This window comes from Streptopelia decaocto, assembly GCF_964273445.1.
Source record: "Streptopelia decaocto genome assembly, chromosome: 20".
Classification (NCBI taxonomy): Eukaryota; Metazoa; Chordata; class Aves; order Columbiformes; family Columbidae; genus Streptopelia; species Streptopelia decaocto.
This window is the reverse complement of record NC_138675.1, coordinates 2,976,245-2,996,771: the sequence shown is the minus strand read 5'-3', so window position 1 is coordinate 2,996,771 and position 20,527 is coordinate 2,976,245. Positions and strand designations below refer to the sequence as shown.

Below are 20,527 nucleotides of genomic sequence, written 5' to 3'. Positions count from 1 at the left end.
GTGATAAAGGCACAAGTGCTGCTCTCATTTGTGTGTTGTGCTGGTTATTTTGGGGGGACACATGTGGTGGAGCAGGTGGTGGACTCCTGGAGCTGCGTTGGTTATGGAATCACAGAATTGTTTGGGTTGGAAAAGCCCCTTGAGATCGTGGATTTCAACCGTTTCCCCACCCCTGTCCCTGCCCCATGTCCTGAGAACCTCATGTCCGTCTGTCCAACCCTCCAGGGATGGTGACTCCAGCACTGCCCTGGGCAGCCTGTTCCAATGCCCCACAGCCCTTTGGGGAAGAAATTGTTCCCACATCCAACCTCAACCTTCCCTGGCGCAACTTGAGGCCGTTTCCTCTGCTCCTGGCGCTTGTTCCTGGGGAGCAGAGCCCGACCCCCCCTGGCTCCAAGCTCCTTTCAGGCAATTCAGAAGGTCTCTCCTCAGCTCCTGTTCTTCATTTTGATGTCAGGGTACAGCCTCTGTGCTCAGGAGGGGTCCCAGGTCATGCAGTGGGGCTGGTTGGGGGTCCTTGGGCCACCCCACAAGCTGTCCCTAGTTATGGGCAGGGGGGTGACGAGGAGCCATGCCCATGGCACCAAAGGGCTCCAGGCTTGGCTGATGTTTCTGGGGGAAAAGGGCTGGGCTCTGGTGGCCCTGGGGGGCTGCAGTGGGGCTGGTTGGTTCTGGGGTGATGTGGGACACCAGGTAGGTCTAAGAATGCTTGGTGGGGAGCCAAGGCAAGCCCTGGGGCACCCGCTGCCCCCAGGAAAGCCAAAACCAAAGGGAAACCAAGCAAAATGAATGTCTGTAGCTCCAAATCGTAGATATAAACTAAACTAACAATTAAAGCAAAGCAAAGGCCCCCCAAAAGCTCACATGCACACCCCTCATAGCCACCCACCCCCAGGCTTTCCCAGGTATGACGGGCACCACCAGCATCCCATCCGATGCCATGGCAGGGAACCCGCACCCCACAGCACCGAGGACGGGCACACAAAGTGGTTCCCACCCTAGTAGGGACCCACAGCCGCCCTGTGACATGTACCCCAGCAAAGGTGGCACCGGTCCTGTGCCAGCGCTGCGGCTGTGACCGGCACCGCCAGCTGTCCTGAGGGGACAGGGAGCTCGGTGCTACGACAGGGAGGGGACAGGGATGAAACGCACAACAAACTCCACTCGCACCTGTAACAGATGCAGCTGCAGGACCTTGGGATCGCTCCTCCAAGGGGACAAAGGCAGGCGGTACCTAGAATCTGTTTTGTTTTCCATATTCCTCTGTCGCATTTCTACTGTGTCATCTTAACGATCAGGGCGAGCGCTTTAACTCAGCTCTGATATCCAAAGGATATCAGTTTCCTGCTATAACTCCTGTTCAATGTCGACTCCTTGAAAGGACAAGAGCTGCCTCCTCTGTATGTTGGCACAACTGCAGTGGAAATGGTACCAGGAACAGCAGGAGGCTAAAAAATAACTCAGGTAAGGTTTTTCTTGCTCTTCCCGTTTCAAAGATGCCTTCGGGAGATGCCGAAATGGCATTCAGCAGACAGATTGGACAAGGGAATACAACACAAAAGATTTTTTTTCCTTTTTCATTGCATTTTATTGAAAATTAAAAATATTGATTGAAAAAATCATACCACTCCACTCAAGCACTAGGCCTTGATTCCATCCATCTGGGCCAGCAAAGGACACAAACACCATGATCACCAAGATGTTTTACTTGGAGGCCAAATGCGGCCATGAGAACAGACGCTCCGGGCTGGCATGAGCCCCAGCAAACGGGCTTCTCTCATATATCCCTGCTCCATCACTAACGTTTCCCATTTTTTATCCATGTTTCCCAGCAAGGACAGCTCTCACAGCTTTACATTGCTCAAGACAAACATCTCGACAGACAAAGGCCACCGGCAACATCGATGCCGAGTCACGACGGGCGCAGATTTCATCCGGCCGCAGGGAAGTAACTCTGGTTCTTGACAGGACCTCGCAGCCCGCAGGTCATTTGCACCTGAAGAAGAACTTTTTACGGAGGAAGTTGAAACATCCCGGGATCTGCTTGTACCTCCCCTTGGCAGAGACGGCGTTTGCCACCTGAGAACAGAAGCAGAGCAGCTGAGGAGCAGGACACTTTTCCATGCTGGGGTGTGACGTCTTGCAGGGAGCGCGGTGAGGACGGGGAATGGGACTGTGGGATGGGAGAGGAGGGAGGTCTCCTAAAATGAGACATTTTTGCTGACACACGCAAGGGGGACTTGAGGAAAAACATCTTTTCAAGAAACCCAGGCTGTACCAGCCACCGCTGCCTCCAGCTGGTGCTTCTCAGCATAAGCCCCAGCTCATTTGGGTGTTTGCTTCAAAGCAAATTCCCTTCCCACCTATTTTCTTCCAGATATTCCTGTAATTTCCCCAAGGTCTCTGCCCTCGCACTCAGTGCCAGCCAGCAGAGAGGGTCTCATGCTACTCCCTTGAGATCAACAGCTTCTGTGCCACCACGTGCCGAGGAAGTACCGTGACATCAGGAAAACAACCAAGAGTAGGTTCTCTCTCCCGCCACCTCCACAAAAAGACTTTTGTCTCACTCACGGAGAACAATAAAGTGTCTGGAAGCACAAACGTTTGTCCCACACTTTGGATATGGGACAAACTATGCTTTGGTCTAGGGTGATTTTTTTAGAAGCTTCCTTGGCAAAGATTAAAGCCTGAATTTTCAGAACTATTTCTCATTAGAGAAACCTCAAAGAGATTTTTGGCGGGTTAATGCCAGACACTTTCTTAATAATTAGACCTCTCCACAGTACCTTCAATTAGCCAACCTGTAAACTGAATGCTCCACATCCTCATTCCTTTTTTAAGTGTAGGCTCCATGCCCTGACCAACTGCAGCTCTGATTATTTCCTGCATCACTTTCATGACTATGCAAAGCAGGAAAAAAATAAGACATTTACCCGTAGTAACATGTTCAGCAGATCTTCGGAATGGGCATATTGCTCCAGCACGCTGTCCAGCGTCTCCACGTACCATGAGCCACTCGATGCGTCCCTCCAGGAGACAAAACCTTCGGAGGAAGAGTGAGAAGATCACTGCTAAAGCCACTCAGCCCAAACTTTGGCCAGGAAGCTCCCACTTTTGGGCTAATTCCCCCGTTGGGATTTGTGCTGTTTATTTCACCTGGGAAAGTTGAGTAGGAGACCAAGATGTCGCTGGGCGTGGGCAAACTGGCGACGGCATCCGGCTGGTCCACATTACCTGCTGGAGTCTGAAAAGGAGTCGCATCTGACTCTAAAGAACCTCCGGGAGCTTCGTCGCTGGGTGAATCACCATCCACAACAAAGCCTCGATCTCTTTGTTCTGCAAAAAGCAGCAAGGAGACAATCTCTGAAATTCATCTTCCATCCTGCATCTCCCTGCTGTGCAGAAAAACCGCTCCGGCACACACAAATCGGAACTGTCTTCCTACAAGAGGCTCGTGCTTGAGCCGCTGGGCTCGGTCCACACGAGTAGTATGAACGTGTGACCAAGAGAGAGAGAAGACAGCTGGAGAAACACGTGATGGACACAAAAGGAACAAGAAGTCAAAGCCTAATCACATCTCCGAAGCCTTACACTCAACAGTCAATTCCCTACAGGAGCCAAAACAAAGATTCACCTCCACCACAGGCCTGGATGAAGAAGAGTTTGGGTTTTCCTCTCAAACTCGGGCAATGGGACCCATTGAAATAGTTCACAATCTTTTCTATGGGAATGGCTTTTCCATCTGTTCCGTAAACGCCTCCGGGAAACTGAATATGGCTCGTCTGCAAGAGGAAAATCCAGGAGCTAGTCAGCTGGGAGGTCAGGCCGGTCCTGAGGGTGCTTTGTAGCCTCAAGTTACCAGAACAAGTCTCATTTCCTCATGTTTGTGCAAATGCATCAAGGTGAAGGGATGCCCAAGAGACACTTGAAACACCCTAAATCCCAACAATCCAACTCCTCCTTTTATCCAGCTCCTATCCTGCCTCCTCCAGCCACGGGGTTCTTCATCCTCCAGGACAACAGGCAGGTAACACACACCATTTCCCTAAAAACTGCTCTCCTCGTACTTTGAGGCCTCTGATTGCGATAAACAGCCTTTACTTTTAATAGTATCTCCCTCATCAGAGCTGGAGAAACAGGAAAGACTCAGTGACCATGGTATTAGGGTCAGCACGGCCTCTGCTCTCTGCCCATTGTTCGGTTCTGAATTATATACCCCAAAATGGAGAACACTTCTCCACAGGCAACACTGGAGAAGCTCCTGTTTTCTTCAACCCAGATACGAGAGTGTAACCCCCTGCAACATGCTGAGAACAGCCATCAGATCACTCAGGACCAAAAATTTCCCTCCCATTCTCTGTGAGACAGCAGCACAGGGAATTAACCCCTTCCCACACAGGTAATCTTGGCTAATGAGCTAAGGGAGAGATGCGATGAACCCACCTGACACCCGTGGGAAAGGATCACCACCACGCAGCAGTCCAGGGCGCTGTGGTCCTGCCGCGCCAGCTCCTGCAGCTCCAAAACCATTTTCTAGATGGAAAACGTCACAAAAAGAGTTTTTCACATCACGATCTTGAGGTTCTTTCCCAAACATAACAATTCTCTGATTCTCTCGTCCCTCACATCAGTTGGACACAACCGGCGTCACCTGAGCTGGGAGATCCCGCCGAGTCAGGACGTCGAAGCTCAAAGCCTTGAAACGCTTCTCCAGCTTCTCGCAGTCCACGTCGGAGCCGTCGCGGGTCGACAGATCCGAGTCTCTACTGAAGCTGACGTTGTTGAGGATCAGGCAGCAGCCACACGGGTCTGATTTCAGCTCATAAACCTGACAGCACACGTCGCAGTTAAAACCCCTCCTACTCAGAGTGCTTGCTGGCTAATCCAGTGAGAATGGGAGTTCTGAGAGTAACTTCTTTCACAGCTTTTTCATTTCTTCCGGCCTGTGGATGCGTAAAAGCATCTGCTCTCCACATGCATGTTGGGAAAACGCTGCCAAAACAGGGACTGCCTTTGCAGAAAACCACCTGCCTCTTTACCTGCAGCACCTCTGATGGCAAGCTGAAGTTTCCAGGAGGTTTTTACGCAACATCCCCAAACCTCACCGCAAGAGGCCACATAAGGAGCCAAAAGAATGGGCAGATAAATCTCCTAGAGACTCAGCTTTACCACTGAAACAGTTTCTGCACAACCTTTAGCTCTATATGTTGGTTGTGCTACAGTTACGGTCACTCTAAGGAGAAGCTGGATAATGACTGATCTCCCCTGAGCTCATCAGCTCCATTAGATCAGCATCAGCCTTGCAGCGATCGCTCAGATCACAAGAAGCAAATCCCAGCTGTCGCAGCAAATCCCAGCTGCGTGAGCCTTCGCTGGAAACCACTTTTGGTCCAACCAAATACTCACCAGGTCACGGTTCCTCTTGTCAACAGCCGAACCTACAACAGAGACACAGTATTTAATCTCTGCACTCCACAATGAGATGTTACACCCATTCTTCCTGGAATTAATGTCAATCCTGCCCTGTGCATCAGTGACATGTAGGAATTCCCTCTTCTCACCCCACTGCACCCTGGAAACGAGCATTTCACACCCCGTCTCTCGGGAAGAGCCTGGACACAGCTTACCCTGGGCTGGCGTGGGAGGCATTTGAGGTCTTTCGCTTTCAGCTTGGACCGGGACAGACAGACGTCCAGGGAAGCTCGCATCTGTCACAACACAGGACAGCAGGGTCTCACCTTCTCCCCATTCCAATTTAACGCTACAATAACCAACCAGGGGGCCTCAGAAGGACCCAAACCAACGCCCACCTGCTACAGCAACACGACAACATTGCGTCTGTTTTCCCCTTTTCAAGGTCTGTCAGACTAAATTTCTTCCAACAACCACAGAAACTGAATCCACACGCACACTGAGCAGAGCACAAGCTGGCGAGGATGTGGCAAAATCAATTTTTCACCAACGTACCTCAGAGATTGTGTACAAAAATACAGAGGAGGAAGCTCCTAATGCCACGAGCACTTAGTCTGAGCTTAAAAGCTTCTGCTACTGCAAAGCCTAGTATTCTCCCAACAGCTCTGCATGGTCACCTCTAAGAGCCACACTCCAAGATAATAAAAACCATGATTTCACAGATGGCGAGAGGGATCCCTGCTGCCACCACCAGAGCTGCTGTTTGCCCCAAATTAACTGCCCCCTCAATACTTACTTTTATTACGTTTTTCTCCACGCAGGTCCAGCTCAACTGGCCTCAGGTCCCCCAGCTGTGGCGGTGCTGGAAGGTGCCCACACTCCTGCATCAGCATGTCCGCAAGGTCGCCCTGCCCGGTGTCCCGCAGGATGGAGAGGAACAGAGGAAAAGCCCGTTTCCCTCGAGTCTCCAGGTCGATGACCAGCTGCCGGGCTTGGTCTCCTCGGCTGCCAGCACTCTGCGGACGAGAAAAGCCCAGGATAAGGTGCATTCACTCCCAGCCCAGGTGTTCCGCCTGCCCAGCCCTTCCCGTTGGTACCCAGTGAGGGGAAACACAGGGATCTGTGCTGAAAATGGCTACACAGAGTGAAAGGCACCGAGACACAGTCACAGGGACCCCCAGAAGCCACTGAACCTCAGCTGTGACACCCTCCAGGCACACAGCCCAGGAGCCTCCACTGGGATGGGCAGCTGCAGCCCACAAAATGGCTCAAGGGGACAAGGAGGAGGGTCCCCAGGGGACAACAGGTATCCCCTGGCCCGTCACCAGGTCATGGAACAAGGCAAGACACCCCCAGGCCTGCCAGCAGTCACAGAGACCCCTTCAGTCTGTCACCAGGTTGGGATGGGGACCCCAGGAGAAATCCCATGGCTGGCACCAGCTGGGGCAGGGGACAAGAAGTGACAAGGAGATGGGGGGGTCTTATGCCTCTGTTTGCAGGGACTGGGGTGACAGGGGACAAGGCCCATCCCTTGGGCCTGGCACTGGAGGGTAAGGGGACATGGGGACCTCCCTTGGGCCTGTCACCAGGCCTGAGGGGGACACGGGGCCTTGTCACTCGGGTGAGTGGACACAGGGGCCTCCTTTGGGCTTGTCACTGGGTCTGAGGGGGACATGGGGCCTTTCCCTTGGGCCTGTCACCGGGGTGAGGGACACAGGGGCCACCCCCAGACCCGTCACCGGGGCTGAGCAGACACAGGGCCCTCCCCCCGCCCCACCCCCGAGGCTGAGGGTCACGCGGGGCCCCACCCCACCTGCATCTCCTCCACCATGGGCCGGGTGAAGAGGCCGCGCCGCTCCAGCGGCTCCCAGAGCGGCGCCACCCGCAGCGCCGCCACCAGCCGCGCCCGCCCCCGCCGCAGCGCCCGCCGCTGCGCCTCCTCCATGGCCGCCGCGCACCGGAAGCGGCGCCCCGTCTCTATGGTAACGCGGGCGGGCGCGCCGGAAGTGGCGGCGCGGGGAAGGGTGAGAGCGGCCCGGCCGGTGCCCGCGGCCTCAGCGCCGGTGTCCGTGTGTCCGTCCGTCCCTGCCCCGCAGCCATGGGGCGGGCGGGCCTGGCCTGGGCCACCGCGCTGCTGCTGGCCGCCCTGGCAGCGCAGGCGGCGGCGGTGGGGGATTTCGACCCGTACCGCGTCCTGGGGGTCGGCCGGAGCTGCAGCCAGGCCGACATCAAGAAGGCCTACAAGCGGCTGGCCCGGGAGTGGTGAGCGTCGCCGTCCCCCCGGCCCTGACGCGCCTCAGGCAGCGGGCGGGGCGCGGGGACACGCACGGTGTCGTGTGGCGTGCGTTGGGTTGTCAGAGCAGGGGCAGCCGGTAACGCTGCTGAGGGTGGCGATGGGACACGGAACGGGCTGAGGGCTGGGACAGCGCTGCTGTGGGACGGGCTGGGAGCTGGGGGGGCAGCCTGGAGAGGAGGAGGCTCCGGGGAGACCTTATTGCGGCCTTTCAGTGCCTAAAGGGGCCGATGAGAAAGACGGGGACAGACTTTTGAGCAGGGCTCGTTGCGATAGGACAAGGGGTGGTGGTTTTAAACTAAAGGAGGGGAGATTTAGGCTGAATGTGAGGAGGAAATTTTTTACAATGAGGGTGGTGAAAAGGAGAACAGGAGGCTGAGGGGAGACCTTATTGCTCTCTGAACTGCTTGAAAGGAGCTTATAGCATGGAGGGTGTTGGTCTTTTCTTCTGAGTAGCAAGTGATAGGATGAGAAGAAACGGCCTCAAGTTGCACCAGGGGGGGTTGAGGTTGGATTTGGGAACAATTTCTTCCCCAAAGGGCTGTGGGGCATTGGAACAGGCTGCCCAGGGCAGTGCTGGAGTCACCATCCCTGGAGGGCTGGACAGACGGACATGAGGTTCTCAGGACATGGGGTAGGGACAGGGCTGGGGAACGGTTGGACTTGATGATCTTGAGGGGCCTTTCCAACCAAAATGGTTCTAGGAAACACTGGCCCAGGTTGGCCAGAGAGGTGGTGGATGAACCATCCCTGGAGACATCCCAGGCCAGGCTGGACGGGGCTCTGAGCAACCTGAGCTGCTGAAGATGTCCCTGCTCATGGCAGGGGGGGCACTGGGGGAGCTGGGAAGGTCCCTTCAACCCAAACCATCTGGGATTCTGTGATTATCCCCTTATCTGGCTGTCCATTCCAGTGGTCAGGGACAAGCACCAGGTCTCCTCATGGCCCAAGAATCATCCTAAAACCAAACAAACTCTTTCACGTCAGTAATCCATGCTAGAAAACCCTCCTAGAGCTGGGCTATAGGGGCAGAAAAGTTCTCCCTGACTCAACTGGGAACCTTTAGTTTGCCAGCCCCTGGGTCTTGGTTTGGTACATTGATGCTCACAGACAACTCAGCCCCTATGCCGAAGGGAAACGCATTGGATCCATAAATGCTGTGCCCCTCCCTTTGGTGGTGTGCGCTGAGGAGCGTTGTCACAGAAAATAGCATCATCCAGAGCTTTTAGAGCCTGCATGTTTCTGTCTGAGGAATCTCCAAAGGCTGTGGTGGGAGGTATTTTACAGGAAGAACTCGGTAGATATGTAGGGCAGCAGCTGAGGGATGTATCGCTGTAGCAAGTAGGAAAGACAGACGCCGTTGACAAGGAATGGGATGGAGGGAGAGGTCCGTGGGCTCAAGGTGCATGTCCCAGTGCTGCCTTTTGGGATGGGGTTTGGGTGGGGAGAGCATGTGCTGGGTGTAGAATCAGATCTCACGCCCGACTGTCCCCATCCCGTTCGCCTCTGAGCAGAGGCTGACAGCTCATTGTGCCCCCCGGGGAACCGCTGACCCCCTTTTCCTCCTGTTCTGCCTCGTAGGCACCCTGACAAAAACAAGGACCCGGGAGCAGAAGATAAATTCATCCAGATTAGCAAGGCCTATGAGGTAACGCGCTCTTCTTGCTAAACTCCTGCTGTCATTAACAGTTAAGTGACCTTATTTTTCCGTACGTGGCTCTGCGCTTTTTCTGTGCGCATCTCCATGGGAAGTATGCTCAGCCCTACTGACCCAAAAAAGTTTCCTCTGCTTTCTGGATGACACCAGTGTGGTTTCTCTGTTAAATATTTTGCTACAGGTCAGCCCTGTTCTTGCTAAAAAACCTCAAACGAGGGAGGATCAGAGATTCCCCTAGTCCTGACAGCCGGGTGGCATCTTGTCTGTGTCACACCTACATATGAGTATTTTCAGAGTGACGCAAGCAACGTTAATTACTTTAGTTGTTTCAAGTTATTCTTTGTGTAAGTAGTTATTTGCACATTGCTCCTGCACTGCTCTCGAAATTGGCTGCCCCAGTTTGCAGCGGCCAACCCGATACTTCCATGGCAAGCGAGCTGAGCCCATGGAAATAAATCATCATTACACAGCCAAAAATGCAGTTTCTCTGTGGGGCTCCTCGCTGCTCGGTAAAACTTGTGGTGCTGATGCGCTGAGAAAACCTCAATGTTTGAGCAGATGCAGCAAAAGCTGCTCCAGAAAAGAGCATTCATGCTCAGACGACGTGACACTCGGGCTCAGGGAACTGTTGGTGTTGGAAACTGTACAGCAGCCTTGACTTATAGGCTCCTTTTCCTTGAGTTTTGTCTTTTTTAACTCTTATTTACAATGGTGAGCCTGAAGGTGATGCAATGGTTCCCTTTTCCAGAACATTTATTTCTTCAAGATGCAACAGAGACTGCATGTTCCTTCGTAGCCCGTATTTATGCAGCTGCAGTTATTTACCATAGGATTATTGTCAGGACAGTTCCACCTCACGGTTTCAGGCCACTATTTTTCTATCATCTACTTCTTAGATTCTCTCCAACGAGGAAAAACGGGCAAACTTTGATCGCTACGGAGATGCCGGGGAAAGCCAGGGCTACTCTCAGCACCAGCATCGCCAGTTCCACCACTTCCACGAAGGTTTCTATTTCGACGAGTCCTTCTTCCATTTCCCCTTCAATTCCGAGAGGCGCGACACCTCCGACGAGAAGTATTTGCTCCATTTTTCCCACTACGTCAATGAAATCGTGCCAGATAGTTTCAAGAAACCTTACCTCATTAAAATAACCTCGGACTGGTGTTTCAGCTGCATCCACATTGAGCCCGTGTGGAAGGAGGTTGCTCAGGAACTGGAGGCGCTGGGTAAGGACAAGGCCGGGCGTGTGTCCCTCATTTAACCTGTAGATTAACCTCGGGGATTTATCCTGAGGCTTTCTTGAATGTCACTAATATAATTGATGAGGCTATGAAAAAACTAGTCCTGTAGATCTCTAGGTCAAAATGCTTTTTCTCCTGTCCCTACAGCTATTGGCTTAGTCCAGTGCTGATGAGAATAAATGATGGCGCGGCCAAGGGACGATCGCTGCACCACAAGCTCAGGCCACCAGCAGAAATGCTGCGTTGCTCTACGTCCTGCAGTTTTGTAGAATCACAGAAACATTTTGGTTGGAAAAGCCCCTCGAGATCATTGAGTCAGACCATTACCCCACCGCTGGCACTGCCCCATGTCCTAGAACCTCATGTCCGTCTGTCCAACCCTCCAGGGATGGTGACTCCAGCACTGCCCTGGGCAGCCTGTTCCAATGCCCCACAGCCCTTTGGGGAAGAAATTGTTCCCAAATCCAACCTCAACCTCCCCTGGCACAACTTGAAGCCGTTTCCTCTTGTTCTGTTACTTGTTATAAGTTTGGAGACTTATTGAACACATTTGGATGCCAAGGAGATATTTATACTTGCCCTTCCATCTCCAGTTCCCTTCTTTTCCCTGCAGACATTACACAACCTCAACAGACAGTGGGAGCCAGAGGCTCCTAGATGTTCCTGCTTAATAAGACTTTTCTTCTTGAGGTTTTAAGGCAGCCCACGAGATACCACTGGACAGAAGAGGACAGCATGTTCGCTCTTTCCCTCTAGAGTTTTAAATACAATTTTCAGGGGACTGCAAGAGGAGGAAAGCACAGAGTTAGGAGTGACTATTGCATGAATAACTCCCAAGCAGGATGCTGGGGAAGGGAACAGGTGTTCAGCCTCCATTTTCTACCATGTGCTTTGGCTCATCATTGATGTGTCGTGTCCCTTTTACAGGAGTGGGAATCGGAGTGGTTCACGCTGGCTACGAAAGGCGCCTGGCCCATCACCTCGGGGCACACAGTACCCCGTCCATCCTGGGGCTCATTAACGGGAAAATAACCTTCTTCCACAATGCTGTTGTTCGAGAAAACCTGTGGCAGTTTGTGGAGAACCTTCTACCGGGGAATCTCGTGGAAAAGGTAATTTCTAGCGCGAGTGTTGTATGCTGCTTCTCATGTCTGGATATTCATTGCTCCTTAGCTGTTTTGTTGGTTAATCTGTTTAATTCAGCCCCTGAGCTGATCTGTGTCATGAACACGAGAAGATCTGACTGAGGCTGGGGAAATTAAGTGTTTTAAGAGCTGTAATTACAGCTACAGACCCTGGAGCTGTTGGAAGTGATCGTGCAACGTGGCTGTGTAACGCTTCTCCTTGCTAATTGTGCTACTACGGGGTCAGGCTGGCAACTTTACATGCCTGCTCCTCCTGGTTGTAACTTCCTACAGCTGCCAGAGCAGTAGGAAAGCTGCCCTGGGTTAGGGATCTGTGATTGCGCCCTACCTGCCTGCTGGATTTCACTTCCCTTCTCCTTTCTTGGTGTTTCATCCAGCAAATTAAACACCACTCACTAATTGTAGGCATTGTCTGCTAGAACTGACCCACACAGAGACCCGTTGTTTGTTTTGTCTGGTTTTAATTCAGACCAGCACCAGCATTGACTTGAAACAGCATCGATGGGGGTGCAATAACTAAGAGGGCTGGTGGGGTCAAGATTGATGGGTTTTAGCTCATTTCTTGTGTCAAAAAAATTCAGATCAGGAATACCTGTTGGAAAGAAGAACCCACCGTCTGCTTTCTATCCCACCTGGGCAGCTTTTCCACACTTAATTCTCATGCAGACACTTAATTGTACAATACTGCATGTGTCTAATGGCTCAGAGGTTAAACTAACGTGCTGATTCTATTTAAAGATTACAGATAAAAACTACATTCGCTTTCTCTCCAACTGGAAGAAAGAAAACAAGCCCCACGTCCTTCTGTTTGATCATATGCCAGCTGTGCCATTATTATACAAGGTAATCTGATTTCTATCATTGGCTTGCTAATAAATCCAGCTGTTCCAAAAAAAAAAAGTGACTTTACTGCAAGCAGAGGCAGAATGATGCCTCTAAATACTATTGACTGGTTCGAAGAGAACAAGTAGATTTGCATTGGTTGGAAATGGCTCATCCAAGTGACCAACTTCATTAGGAGTTTGTTTCTGAGTGAATGTGAAGGTGCATGTGAGTTTCGGAGGCAGCAACTTGTTAAAGTGCTGCTAAATTCTTTTTACATGTCTGTGAATGAAAAGTCTTAATTCATTGCAATAAATTAGTCGAAATAGGAATACAATGTTGATCAAATGCAGTGGAGGCTTCTACTTTCACGTATAATGCTAACACAGTTACATTGTAAAGAAATTCAAGCTGTTGTTCTTCATCACTGTGGGACGTCATCTATTTGACAATTTAAATGTGTGTCATTTCTGGTCCAAGGGTTAGTACAGGAGGTACCTGTCCCTTTCAGTCACCATCTGAAAGGTGGCAATTGTCAAAGTAAACTAATGAAAAAAATGCCTATAAAAATGCAAACTGCAGCTCAGCGAGGGAGAGGAAGGGTTTTTACCTCTTGCAATGCAATGTGAACAGCAGGAGTTGTTCTTGAAGCAAAGTCACCACAGGAACCCAGGGAAGAAAATGGTGGTTTTGCTCTCTAATGTTCTTTTGCTCCCGCCCAGCTAACCGCCTTCGCATACCGCGACTATTTGTCCTTTGGCTACGTGTACGTTGGGCTCCGAGGCACTGAAGAGTTGTCCAGTCAGTACAACATCAACGTCTACACCCCCACCATGATGATCTTCAAGGAGAACATCGACAAGCCCGCCGACGTTGTGCAGGTATTGCTCAGTCCTCTCCAATAGCTTCCGTGAAACGGACGCTGAGGTTTTCTGACCGAGCTTGTGATGGGGGGTTGGTTGGTGGTGTGTTTCAGAGTAAGGAGCATTTGTTCTCAGTGGAAACTCAGGCTTAGCAGATGCAGAGAGAATATTAGGAGGCAGGAAGCTCAATTGGCTTTAGCGGTGGTGTCTGACCTTTAGAGGAGGGTGGCTGCAGGTCACTTCTCAGTCTCAGGGCCTCAGAACGTCTCAGGTGATTCCATCGAGGAGCGAGAACATCACAACAGCTTTACTCTCCTCAGCCTGCTCAGTTCTCACCTCTGTTTTCTTTGTCCTCACCAGGCACGAGAAATGAAGAAGCAGCTCATCGATGATTTCCTTTCCCAGAATAAGTTCCTCATGGTGGCCAGACTCACCAACCAGAAGCTGTTCCAAGAGCTGTGTCCCGTCAAGAAGACTCACCGCCAGCGAAAGTAAGGTTCTGGGGGTGACACATCCCCTCATTTTGTTCTTCGAGGCTGCTGCTAAAGCCACTTTTAGTTTGATTCCGAGGGAGAAGAGAAATGACTGTGTGGGATCATGCTGGGTATCTGTGTTGTTTGATGGGTTTCTGGCTCATCAGGATCGTTCTGAGTAGTGGAAAGTGGAAGGTTGTTTCCTCTTGCATCCAGAATGAGTCCTAATCCTCTGTCTCCTTGTGTTCCTTAGGCACTGCGTGGTCTTGCTGACCGGAGAAGGCGAAAAGTTTGCTGAGGCTTACGAGGCATTTTTGACTTTCGCTGTGGCCAACACCAAAGACACACTGAAGTTTGTGCACATCTACAATGACCGGCAGCCAGACTTTGCGGACACTTTGCTGATGGATGACGAGAAGTATCGGGGAAAATCAGCTGTGAGAATTGCCTTTTTTTTTTCCTTTTTCTTTTCTAATTCACATCCCTTCATGTAGGATGCTATACATTGATCTGACACCTACTTCTGGGTGGTGATTTGAAGCATAACATCTGTCCAAAGAAAAGTACCTTCCTCTCTGACATCTGCTGTGTTATTGGCTCGTCCAGGTGGTCATTTTGGAGAGACGCAATACAGCGGGGAAGGTTGCCTATAAAACCCTGGAGGAGGCCTGGCAGGGCAGCAAAGAGGACAACTTCATCCTCCTGGATCTCCTGGACCAGCTGAGGACAGACCCTGGCCTTCTGTCGTCTGAGACTGTCCTGGCAGACCTGAACGATGAACTCGCTCCCGTAAGTGCGCGGCCCTTCCAACCGCGTTACCTTCCTGCACACTCGTGTTACAGCCGCTGGTTATATTTTAAAATATCAAGGCAAGTCTTAAAAGTTTTCTCACTCTTGGCCTGCTCCACTTGGCACTCCTTACCTGATTCAGCCCAGGATTCTGTTCAAGGGGTGGGATCCCATCAGGGCTCTGCATAGAGGATTTGTCATTTGATATCTTTTCCTTTTTAACCAGATGTTCCTTATCCGATGGCTCTACTCCACGCTGGACTACATCTCGGACTGCTGGGACAGCGTGTTTCACAGTAACTGGTACGGGTTGGGTGTTAACAAGTCTTGATGGGGAGCAGGATTTTCTTATCTTGTTCAGACGCGCAGTAGAACCAGGTTCTTATTAACAGAATTGAGAACATATCAAAAGTGCCTGTATTTTCTAAAGATTTAGGCAAATAGCGGTGACATCACAGTGACATTAACTTCTGTGCTTGGTGCTTTTGCCTCGAGGCTGAGCATGCACATTACACTCATCAACACACATCAGCTATAGTTTTTCACCACTTCCCTGTCACCGTTTTTTAAAATGGATCCATTTTTCTTCCCCTCCTTTTGGGTGGGAGCAGGGTGGTGGTCAAAAAATGTGATTGTCCTTGAGACCTCAGGAAAGGAGCTGGGTTTCTGGGGAAGCTGCAGGTAGACGGGAACTCGTATTCAAGCAGAAACTGCTCAACTCACAGACCTGACTACCTGACTGCTGTTTGCAAATCTTCCCCTCAGGCGAGAAATGATGCCGCTGCTGTCCTTGCTCTTCTCCGCCCTCTTCATTCTCTTTGGCACCGTTATTGTCCAGGCTTTCAGGTGGGTGCACGCGAAAACATGCTGAGGGATGTTTTGAGGCAGCAAATATCACCTCAGCCCAACCTGTCACCTTAAACGCACACACAAAAATCTTCCTTTGCAGCGATTCAAGCGATACAAGGGACTCTCCTCCCTCTGAGAAAGAAGAAACTGCCGCAAAGACCGAGAAGAATAACACGAGCTTCAGCAAAGAGAGTAACAGGTTCCCTCTCTGATTTTCCCAGATGTGTTTTCTCTTGAGTTCTTGCTCGGGGAGGGTCTGTGCAGTGAGAGGACGCAGAGAGCCCCGGGTGGACGGCAGAGAAGGGCCAGAGCTGCGCAGGGCAGCGCGGGCAGGAGCAGATGGCGGTTAACCATGAGGCCAGCAAGGACGGGGGGCCCAAACTTAAGTTATTAAGCAATTCCCACTGATTTTGCCCCAGACAACATCCTCGGGGAAAGGCAAAGGTCTGGCTGACTTGTTGAGGAAAATTAAACTGGCTTTAGCTGCAGGGCACAGGCAGGGAATGAATTCTTGGTTTCTCCATCCTTGGTGGGTTGGTCCTTCGTTTCCCCTCTCACTTGGTCACCGTTTCATTGTGGCAGGATTCCCAAAAAGGGCTTCGTGGAGGTGACTGAGCTCACGGGCATCAACTACACCAGCAACTTGGTGCGCCTGAGGCCGGGGCACATGAACGTGGTCTTGATCCTGTCCAACTCAACCAAAACTGCCCTCCTGCAGAAGTTTGCACTGGAAGTCTACACCTTCACCGGGTAGGCTGGGGCTCTCTCCTGGGTTTCTGTGACCGTTTTAACCCCGTGTGTCATGCTGCTCCGATGACAAGTTAGGAGCGGCGTTGGCTCGATTGCCTGGCGAGCAAAGCAGCCTCCGTGCTTGTTAGTGGCGATGAGATGCTGAAAACCTTTGGGCGAAGGTGACCGGATGGGTCTGGCGGTGCTGCACACTGGGTGCTGCACACCTGCGCCAAACCGGGTTAAAAAATGAGCCTTGGTGACACTGCTCTGCGCCTGTTTACAAACAACTGTCTGGTGGGAATCCGGCCTGACTCAGGAAACGTGCTAATCCTGCTTCTCCTCTGCTCTTCCCCCAGGAGCAGCTCCCTTCACTTCTCCTTCCTCAGCCTGGACAAGCACCGGGAGTGGCTGGAATACCTGTTAGAGTTCGCGCAGGATGCGGCCCCCATCCCAAACCAGTACGACAAGCATTTCCTCGAGCGCGACTACACGGGCTACGTCCTGGCTCTGAACGGCCACAAGAAATATTTCTGTCTCTTTAAGCCTCACAAATCGGGGGACGAGGGGGGAACCCTGGGATCGTGCGAGGATTACGAGTCCTCGCTGCACACGGAAGGCAGAGGGAAATCCTCCTGCAGCCCAAGATCTAGATCTGTTAAAAACAAATTACACAAATTGTCCTTTTGGATGGAACGCCTCCTTGAGGGTTCCTTACAGAGGTTCTATATCCCCTCGTGGCCCGCGTTAGACTGAGGGATTTTAAAGAGATTCTAACGGACAAACTTTTTATGAAGATATGACAAGGGACAGCTCTTTCCAGGAATAAGCGAACAAGTGTGACGAATGGACCTTTAGGTTTTAGATGAACTCTCCTCGGGCCAGCGACTAAAGCCCAGGAGCACAGCCAAGCGCACCGAAATTCCCTCCGCCGACTCCTTCGTGCGTTTGGATACCGTGAAGAGCCAAGAAACCCATTTTTTCCTTCTTGTCCTGCTGCATCTGCTTCCCGAGTTGCCCCCGTTCCATCTCTTGTTTTACCTCGGTTGAAGAAAAAAACCAACGCCGTGACTTCTCTGCCGCGGTGACTCGGTCCGGACCGAACGCGGCCGGTGACACAGGTCGGGTCGTGGTTCTCTGTCCCCTTCCCAATGTGCTTGGCCCGAGGTGTCACAGCGGCACAACCCTGCAGACCCCTCCGAAAGGCCTCCTGCCACCAGGCACTCGTACTTTTATCGGCTTTCCCCATGGTAAGTGAGCTAGAATACGGTCAGGAGCATCTCCCTCGTAGCAAACCTGTAGTTGGGACTCACCCGTGGTGCGGGCTCGTGGACGATCTGCATGTTTGATGCTCCTCCTGTCGTCATCCCACGTGCAGCTTCACCGGCTACACCGTAACCGGGGAGGATTTTTGCACGGCCGTGAATACTGTAAAGGTGTTGAGCCGTTTAAATGTCACGTTGATTTTTTTTCCCAGATGCCTTTTCTGCTTCTGTCAATTTTAGACGATGTATCCTAGAGCCATAACTTTAACCGTGTCCTCAGATCGTAGGCGTGAGCTGCTATGAGCCAGTAGATGTGTAAAAAAAACTCTACCTAGCTGCTAGGGAGTCGCTCCCGGCTCCTGTCCAACACCCTCACATCTGTAGTACAAACCAACCTTTCTTTGTATCAAGGAACCGAATTTTTCGACGGTTGTATTCCTGAAACTTTGCCCCAGACGTGCTGTGTCATCCAACCGTCACTTATGTGTGAAACTTCTTTTAACTTCGGCCATGGGGTTAAGACTCTTGTTTTCAGCCTCTCACCCGTTTCCTTCTCGCCACAAACCCTTGTTTCTCACCATGCAGGCTGCTGCCTTGGGTTATTTGTTTGTATTTTTGGTTTGGTTTTATATTTCTTTTGTCTTTTGGAACTCGTAGGTCTGTGTGGAGCCAGGACAACCGTAGAGCACAGGGTTGGCTTGATGCTTTGCTCCAACAACTGTCACCACCACAGGTGGCCCTGTGTGACACAGAGGGAAATCAAGCTGCAGATTTGCAGCTGTTTTCCATTCCTCAGGTGACTAAAAAAAAGCAGCAGGGTTTTATTTTCGCAGCCGGGACCGAAACCCTGTGGGAATTGTCCTTTTCACCACCCCAGGGCTTACACCTTCACCCAGGCTGGTCCTTGCTGCGTGGTACCAAGTTGTCTTGGTACTTGATGGAGCACGTGCTGTTAATTAAAAGCTCCCTCTGCCCTCACCACCTTAATTAACCACCTTAGTGGAGGAACAACTATGCCAAACCAAGCTAGCTGCCGATCCCATAGGAAATCTGGGGGTGCTCAAGTCCTTTTACTGCCTCCCCAGCTCCCGAAGCGCTGGTTTGCTGCATCCCTTACCTGCTGCGGCCACCACAGGTTCTCAAACTCCCTGTACAACCTCCTTCCAAATAAAGGCTCCGCTGCTACCAACTGATCCTGCGGTTACCTAATTTTAGCTCAGTAGCTTGTGCTGCCGCACAAACATGGCACTGAATAGAAGGGAGGAAGGAAGGAGGAGTGTTCTCCCTGCCAAATATCTCCGAGGTGCACAGGAGCTGCGGGAATGGAGCGGGACGGGATAAAACACTGGCCTGACGCTGCTAAACTTGGTTTTTGTGTGGCTGGAGCAGTTGCTGAAGCACTTCTGTGCTTTTCCCGCTGCTGGCCGTGCAGGATGTGGCTGGAATAGGGTTGTGGGCCATTGGAGGGCTCCACGTAACTTTTTAAACGTTTGCAAAAAACAAAAACACTCTCTAGGTCCCTGCGGCCTCTTCAGCTCATCAGAAACCAGGAGAAAACCTTTGACACATTGAAGTGCCTAGTTGTGCTATAGCAAGAAATTCAGCCCTGACCCGGGTAAGACGATAAGGCCTGAAAGCCTTCAAATTACAGTTAACGTGCTGCACGCCTGCTGGAATCCTTATTTATTTTATTTTAGCGCAGATGGCCTCCCGTTTCAGCCTGGGTTTAGTTAAGCAGCGCTTGCAGCAGTTTGCTCTCGCTGGCTGTGCCTGGATGGGACTGTGTCGCTGTTTTATGGAACAAAACCCTTATTTTATGGGCTGAAGCAAATGCCAAACTGTCCATTGGCTTTGGTGTCTGTCGCCGAGCACGGGGTGCTTGATCTCTTGTAGAATAGCACGGGCAGAGGCTGCTGACACCCCAAACCCATCCGCCCTCTCCCAGCAGCCACAATAATGTTTAATATTAATTTTCTCCAGCGGCGCCCAACCCAAATTGTCATGTTTCCTCAGCAAAATGCGCTTGCCCTTCTGTTATGCACGTGGTGGTTTGTAATCCAAAGATTGATGCCGTTCAGTCCCAGTGCACGGTTCTAGTTGAAATCCCGGTGATCGCCCCCGCTCCCCAGCTCAAGCAAAGGGCTCCGGGCCCCCAAATTAAAGGTGTGTACCAAAACCTCCGCCCTGGCCCACGCGGGGGCTGCGGCAGCTGCCAGGAGCCAGAACACTGAGAAACAGGACTGAAAGCTAGAACATATTTTGCACTTTTGATACTGGGAGGGGGGGATTAACTTATTTGGCAAACTTGTCTTTTTGGGTTTTTATTTGTGTTTTGGTTTGCTTTTTTTTCTTTAATTTGTATTTGTGAACGGACACTGATGTCGTTTTATTTTCAGACGATTCGCAACCGAAATAAAACTATTTTAATGTGTGACGAGTCGACTCTTGGTGTTTCCTTGTACAAACTGCCCTCACCTCCCCGGAAGGCTCAGAAATCCCCAGGACCACTAAACTTCTGCCACTGGAGACACCTTGTTGTCTCCAAAAGGTAATTAAGTCAAATATTCCCCTGTGCTCAGCGTGAGCCTCGCGCCACCTTCGTATATTCATTGTGATAAAATCAGGGGCGTTTGGGTTGGAAAGCCCCTCAGAGTCCAACCATAACCCTCCCCATGTCCCTGAGAACCTCATTCCCATCTGTTCAACCCCTCCAGGGATGATCTGGCACAGCTGGGGAGTCCCAGAATAAACCCCAGAATAAACCCCCTTCTCCCGCTGCCGCGTTTTATCATAAAACCCCTTTTATCGCGACAATTCACAGCCCCTGTGCCCCCGGGGGGAGGAATCACAGCTGTGAGTGCTGAAGAGCAGCTGCATCAGCCTCATCGCCCTGCGCTGCTATGCACACCAGCTGCTCCAATCTACAGTTTATCGGATTAAAGTCACCTTTTCTACCAGTAAATGGTATTTATTCCTTAGTGCAAAGCC

General features: G+C 51.4%; 2 protein-coding genes across 4 annotated transcripts; one reads left to right on the top strand and one right to left on the bottom strand.

Moving 5' to 3' along the window:
* Positions 1 to 1,574: 1,574 nt before the first annotated feature.
* Positions 1,575 to 7,372, bottom strand: CASP9 (caspase 9). Of its 2 annotated transcripts, XM_082070054.1 has the most exons (10): positions 7,226 to 7,372; positions 6,209 to 6,428; positions 5,628 to 5,708; positions 5,407 to 5,438; positions 4,652 to 4,828; positions 4,444 to 4,533; positions 3,635 to 3,782; positions 3,157 to 3,336; positions 2,934 to 3,043; positions 1,575 to 2,079 (listed from the first exon to the last, which is right to left on the bottom strand). In XM_082070054.1, exons 1-10 carry the CDS (start codon positions 7,355 to 7,357, stop codon positions 1,987 to 1,989), a joined length of 1,263 nt encoding a protein of 420 aa, XP_081926180.1. In that variant the 5' UTR covers positions 7,358 to 7,372; the 3' UTR covers positions 1,575 to 1,986. The 2 variants fall into 2 exon arrangements, with proteins under 2 accessions (XP_081926180.1, XP_081926181.1); XM_082070055.1 differs by lacking the exon at positions 5,628 to 5,708.
* A 60-nt stretch (positions 7,373 to 7,432) lies between these two features.
* On the top strand, positions 7,433 to 19,994 carry DNAJC16 (DnaJ heat shock protein family (Hsp40) member C16). 2 transcript variants are annotated; one of them, XR_014185752.1, is made up of 15 exons: positions 7,433 to 7,674; positions 9,287 to 9,353; positions 10,259 to 10,589; positions 11,532 to 11,716; positions 12,488 to 12,592; positions 13,294 to 13,452; positions 13,795 to 13,925; positions 14,161 to 14,344; positions 14,514 to 14,696; positions 14,923 to 14,999; positions 15,462 to 15,542; positions 15,646 to 15,744; positions 16,128 to 16,295; positions 16,634 to 17,524; positions 18,197 to 19,994. XR_014185752.1 is itself a non-coding variant. In XM_082069555.1 (14 exons), the coding sequence occupies exons 1-14, from the start codon at positions 7,511 to 7,513 to the stop codon at positions 17,028 to 17,030; spliced, it is 2,331 nt and encodes a 776-aa protein (XP_081925681.1). In that variant the 5' UTR covers positions 7,433 to 7,510; the 3' UTR covers positions 17,031 to 19,993. The 2 variants fall into 2 exon arrangements, 1 of the variants encoding a protein (XP_081925681.1); XM_082069555.1 differs by having other exon boundaries at positions 16,634 to 19,993.
* Positions 19,995 to 20,527: the final 533 nt, after the last annotated feature.